Source organism: Adiantum capillus-veneris, chromosome 10 (genome assembly GCF_014529385.1).
Source record: "Adiantum capillus-veneris isolate H3 chromosome 10, ASM1452938v2, whole genome shotgun sequence".
NCBI classification, from domain to species: domain Eukaryota; kingdom Viridiplantae; phylum Streptophyta; class Polypodiopsida; order Polypodiales; family Pteridaceae; genus Adiantum; species Adiantum capillus-veneris.
This window is the reverse complement of record NC_140940.1, coordinates 101,513,648-101,519,938: the sequence shown is the minus strand read 5'-3', so window position 1 is coordinate 101,519,938 and position 6,291 is coordinate 101,513,648. Positions and strand designations below refer to the sequence as shown.

At 40.6% G+C, this 6,291-nt stretch overlaps 1 protein-coding gene across 1 annotated transcript; it reads right to left on the bottom strand.

Moving 5' to 3' along the window:
* Window positions 1-5,176: 5,176 nt before the first annotated feature.
* On the bottom strand, window positions 5,177-6,091 carry LOC147449353 (uncharacterized). The gene has a single exon (XM_086521547.1). The coding sequence runs from the start codon at window positions 6,089-6,091 to the stop codon at window positions 5,177-5,179; it is 915 nt and encodes a 304-aa protein (XP_086377673.1).
* Between the last annotated feature and the right edge of the window lie 200 nt (window positions 6,092-6,291).

Here is a 6,291-nt window from a genome sequence, read left to right as displayed (position 1 = left end):
TCCATTGCCGCCACCACCGTCGCCTCTTCTTCTTATTTCACCTTGTATTGCAGCAATCAGTCGCCCCTACACACCTTTATTGGCTGCACACAATCGCCGTCCTTGTGTCCATTGTTTGCTGCATAAATCTCTTGACATCCTTAGATTTTCCCCTGATTTTTTGTGCTTCACTGAGCTTCACCAAGCTCGGCCATTCAGGAATCCAATGTAGGGTTGCTCAGAGGTAACATTTGTAGCCTGATTTTCTCTAATTACGTTCTTATTATGTTTTAATTACATTCTAATTATGCTCTACTTATATTCTAAGGAGTTTAACCTCTCTCTAAAGCCCAAAATAGAAAACCCTAATTATGTTCTAATTACATTCTAAACAATTTAACCTCTCTCTAGAACCCACAACAAAAAAACAGGCAACTCTAATTATGTTCTAATTAGGTCCTGATCAATTCCACTTCTCTCTAAACCTCAAATCAAAAAAACAAAAAACTCTAAAACAAGAAAAAAAAGAAAAAAAAGCTGTGTTTATGGAATACCTGTAATGGGTAGAGGGCAACTATGTAGGAGTACGACTAGAGGATGATGTTGTAGGATGTTGGGTAGAGGGTGATGTTGTAAGAGGATGAGTACAGGGTGAGGTAATAGTGTGGGAAAGGGAGGACAAGTATGTGGTGAGATGATAGAGTGTTGAAAGGAGAATAAAAGAGTGGGAAAGGGGGAGAATTAATACCTTACTTAATATATATATATATAATATATAAAAACAAATTTCATAGCTATCATGAACACACCCTATGGCCCTAAGGCCATAGGGTATCATGTAAGAGACTCTAGCAAGGCACCTTAAGAAAAGGTCTACAAGGGCACTAAAGGGAGAATGCATAGGTAGTATGGCCATAGAGCACCAATGAAAAATGCACCATGGTAGTCCTATGGCTCTTGAGCCAAGGATCTCATTACAATACAAGACAATCTATGGCCCTTGAGCTTGTACATTGGCACCCTATGGCCCAAGGGCCAAAGGAGCTTTCATTACAATAGAGGGAATCCTATGGCACTTGAACCTGTACATTGGCACCCTATTTCCCTGGGGCCATAGAATCTCATTACAGTAGAACGGAACTGTTGGGGGGTTGTCGCGTAGCTCAATCCACCGACATAATGTCAAACCAATGGATTGATAACCCGGCTAGTGCATGAAGGCATGGAATCACCAAAAGTGCAAGAAGAGGATCCTAATCAAGAGAGTTAAGAAGAAGAGAAAGCTATGAAGAAGGCTAATCACTCAATGCCTACTCTTTAATCTTCTTTAATCTCAACAATCAAGAGGACAATGGGTGCACACTCTCATCAATCACACACACACATCAATCAAAAGCTCAATGAACTCACAAATAATGTAAAAGTGAAGATAAATGAGAGAAGGAAAAACTAATTAGAGACTAATCAATGCTTAACTACACACCATAAACACAATTGACAAAGAGAAAGAAGAACAAGAGCACCTAGCTTTCCATTGCATGCCATAGAAAGTGGGTGAGCACAAGAGGAAGCTCAAACTCCAAACATCTTCATCTCTATCTTCTCTACAAGCTTTCCATGAAAGCTTAACTCACATGAGGATCCCTAAAAAATGACCTAAATTTCACTTTTATACCTAGGGCATAAAAAACATGTCTGGCCGTCCATGAGATGCATAGAATTGTGTGCATCTCTATAGCTCCTAGGCATCATGGTAACATCAAATATACAAGCTGGAACTCATGTAGAGCCCGTAAATATGTCAAAATTACATATACAAAATGATGTGTCTGTCAAAAAATGAAGGAACGTATGCTAATACATCATAAGCATATGCTAAAAATAGCATAGCTGAAGGTCATCTGCTACTTTGTGTTTGGGATGCCAAACACTGCCGGGCCTCCTAAGCTTTGTCGTCCCTAACAAAGCCATGTCGTGGTAGATGCTATGTGAAGAATGGACCTGAAAAAGAAAAAGGCAATGAGGTAGCAAGCTGAATCATATGACAATAAATCATAAAGGAAAGGCAAATCATGTATGTGGTAATGAATGAATACAAATAATTATGGAATGCTATACTGCCATTAAGGACAAATAAATTGCACTTTCTGAAATTATTTAATCAAAAGTTTTGGGCTTATGGACGAGTCTATCAATTAGTTAACTACAACTAACGGTTAAAACAATTACTCTAGTACTAGCTAAGTTAGAAAGATTTTCTAAATGTAAGATTCCCTATTTATGTTTTTTAGCTTTGATTAGCTTACTAACACTCACAACTCCGAACAAAAGCTTGAATTTTTTACTTGAAGCTCAATGGAAGTCTTTTTTATGTCTTTTTTTCTTTCTTTTCATTTTTGTTTTGTTTTTTTTATTTTTTTCTTTTTAAAACATGTGTGTTTATTTTGTATGCGTAGGGCTTTTTGCTTCTCAAAGAAAAGCGCCCACACTGGGAAACTCTAGGACTCTAATACCATAGGCAATACAATGAAGCTGGGATTTCTCTTCCAACTTTTGCTTCCATTTCCTTTGTATTCCCACTAGTGGTCGTTGTTGTTTGAGTGAGCAAGCCTCTCTATGCTTAAAACACTGTTAAGGTCTCAAACACTCAAATAATATTTCCAACTAAAACTAGTGGTCAAGTGAATTGGTTAATCTAAAGTCACAGTCTCCTAACATCAAGGGTCATCAATAAGATTAAACTTAAGGTCAATTAACTAAAGCAAAGACAAGTTTATACATCTTTAATGGCAGATAACAAAACATATCTAAATGCACTCAATCAAACCATGGAATACAACAATCAGCAAACATAAATTGCTACAAACATAAATCTCCACAAACATAAATCATGGAAAGTAGTACACCTGGAGATATGTGCTGCATATCCTCAATAGCCAAGGAAGAAAACATGTGAAGCTAGAACTCGAGATGTCCATGTTGTGTGAAAGCTAAAGTCCATCTATGCTGCAAAATCATAAACAAAACACTACCACATAGAAAGGTGTGTCAGCATAGAAGTGGAAGTTTTATTACCTAAACACAAATAAAAATAAATCCTAAACTAAGGTCTCAAACCTGGATGTGTAGAGGGAAAAAACCGAAAGGGAAAAAAGTGCCTCTAGCATATGCGCATGTATCTAGTGCACCATAGTCAATCTGTACAAGTCAAGGGTCTGGTGCAACTAGGAGGGATAAGAGAACTCTCTCCAAACAATAAAACCTGTAGTCTCCTAGCTCTCTCTATAATGGTCATCAACTGGCTAGCACCTAGCTCCATGTCAATGGTAGAATCTATAACACAACTAATGGATCTAGGGATAACATCAATCTGTGACTGTGTGGTCAATGAACTATGTGGCTCAAGATCACTGAATGGATGACTCTTGTCAAGATCTAAGTCAACAACATGGTCAATGGAAACCTCAGACAAGCTATGACTAGTGTCAACTTGTGATGTGATAGGTGGTCGGCTCTTTGGTAGCCAAATCTTCAATCCCTTCAATCTCATGAGGAGGTCATTGGGAGATTTCTTCACATGTGAATGTAAATATCTCTCTCTCTGACACAGTCTCTGTGGTCATGGCCTCTCTAGAAATGATCTCTGAGATCGTCTAGAAGGTCTAGAAATCTCTCTCAAGTCTCTCGTAACCAAATGTGATCGTGAATGCTCACTATGTGCTACAACTCTCAACCTGGGAACCCAAATCTGTCTATGTCCCTCATAATAATCCTATGCCTCTAGTGATCGTCTAGATGTGATCCAACCATGTGATAATCCATCACGTGTAATCCGACTCTCTATCCACACATAAGTGTCATCACTAGGCAATGGTCTCATCGATACGTCTCTCCGTGGAACATATACTCATCGAGTCCTATAGGAAGCTCTGGGTGTAGATCTATATATCTGATGTGGTAGGGGTAACTCCTTGGTAGCACTACTCTGAAATCTATCTAGAGAAGGCTCTAATGCTCGCTCAGAATCAGACAATCCTTGTGGTCTCCAATAGAATCTCCCAGGTGCTTGTCTATCCTCATGATGAAATGTCTAGAGGTCATACTAGTCTGTGTAGGCTCAATGATATGTGGTGTGACCTCTATATGTGTGGTATCTGTGTGGTGGTTTAGAGGAACCTCATGTGTCAATGTCCCTACAATCATATCTGCTCGCTCTATGATCGAGGAATGAGATCATGTCTCTGCAAGAATAGATGGCTCTATGGCAACATCTATGCGATGTGGGTGCTCTGTAGGTGAATCAGTCACTAATGTGTCACTCTGCTGCACATCATAATGATGAGCAACACATGTCAGATCTATGTCATTGGTCTCATGCTGATCTAAGCTATGAAGCTCACTCTATGGTAGGCTAAGCTCAAGAGCTCCATCTAGGGGTGGCATAGTCCTAGTGATCTCTCGTAGAGAATCACAATCACTCATGGGTGTAGGACGTGATCTATGACCAGACTGGTGGGCTAAATCTGTAGTAGGTAGTCTAGTGCTACAATGTGCTCAATCGATCAATGATCTAGGTGTGTATCTCACTCCAATAGTCAGCACATAGATGGCATAATCAGTGCCTCTATATACACGCTCTTGAGGATCTCGATCAAGCGAAAGCATGGCAGTCACTCTCTGACATAACTCACTAGATGTGCTAGACTCTCGTGTGTATAGACGTCTAGAGTCATCAACATATGTCTTTGTCTGCTTAAGTCTATACAACTCTACCAATGTGGGATGAGTATGCGTATCTAGGGACTCGTCATATGATAAAGGCTCTATGGTCTGTAAGTCAATCTCAAACATCGGCAAGTACATTGCATCATACTTGTCTCTAAAAGATCCTGGTATGCTTGGGTTAGGCATAACTCTCACTAACTGATGTGTGGGAGGATCCTGAACAAAGAGCTTGAGTTTATGAAAGAAACTCGATCGGCTCATATCATGAAATATGCATAATCCCATCCTCTCACCACACAAGACTAGCATAGGTCTATCTATCTGCAGAGTAGTGGCTAACTCGTGTAGCTCATCTCTCATCGTAGGACTCGTGTCACTCGTCGAAACTATAGCCCCATGTGACATAACTCTCTCATGGTCATGTGATCCTGAAACATCAATATGGCTCAATGTTGTGGTCGTAACAGCCTCTCTAGGTAAATGCATGGTATGCTCCGTCACCAAAGGCTGTGGATGCTCTCTCATGGGTCCGCAATGTAATCGTCTCATAGTCAATGGCTCTATGTGTGGTGCACTCACGGTGGGTGCTCTCATCTCGATGACTCGTAGTGGCTCTGATCTTCGTAAACATAGACTGTGAAGTGCTCATCATGCCGAATCTAGCTCTGTGTGGTGTCTGTGAGGACTCTGATGTCAATCTCGTCTCGGTATCTATGCGTGGCTCTCTCAATAACTTCTCTCGAGACTCATCAATCTCCAGTGTCAATCTAGATCTATGGTCATCGATAGAGTCCTGTGGACCAATAGGTCTAGGTGGAAAGCCTGGAGGTGGTCGAATGGGTGATCTCGTTGTGTATGTGGACTCAAGCTCAATGCCGGCACTAGATGTAGGTGATCTAGGGATAGGGATAGGTCGATAAGGTAGGCCAAAGATCATCGTGTAGGTACTATAATCATCAAGGCCATAATAGGTTGTACTACCCATGGATCTACCAAAATCTATCTGAGGCTCTGGTACAGGCATCTGTGACTCTCTCAAATACATGCGTGCATCATCATCAACATACAAAAAACTATCATGCATACGCTGTAACTGGACTATCACTAGATGGTATCGTGTGTCTGCAACATCCTCTAGGGATGGTACTGGGATCTCATGTCTAGAATGGATATCTTGTACTCGATAGAGTACATCTAAGAAATCTATGAGATGATCAGACCTCGTGGGGTGGGCTCTGGCTCTAACTGATTGAAATGCATGAGTAGAGTGATCATGAGGCTGAAGCCTCACAAAATAGCGATCGGTAGATCGATCTCTATAACATAACTGTCCCTCGTACTCTCCTACTAACCATAGCAACACCAAATCGAAACCTCTCATGGCCATGGTTGTCATCAATGTGGAGAGTGCAAATACTCAATGATCATGTGGAAGCTCACTATGACTGATCTAGATCTCTCAAGGAATAGCAAGCAATATAATAAGTGTATGGCAAGATCGTGATGTGAATGGTGTGATCAAATGAAACTGTCACACGGGTGACCTATAGTCAATCATGCATGATAATAGTGGCTCATAAATCACAT

Excerpts from the sequence above, each read along its gene's own strand:
- LOC147449353 (XM_086521547.1), bottom strand. The coding sequence starts at position 6,091 with ATGGCCATGAGAGGTTTCGATTTGGTGTTGCTATGGTTAGTAGGAGAG.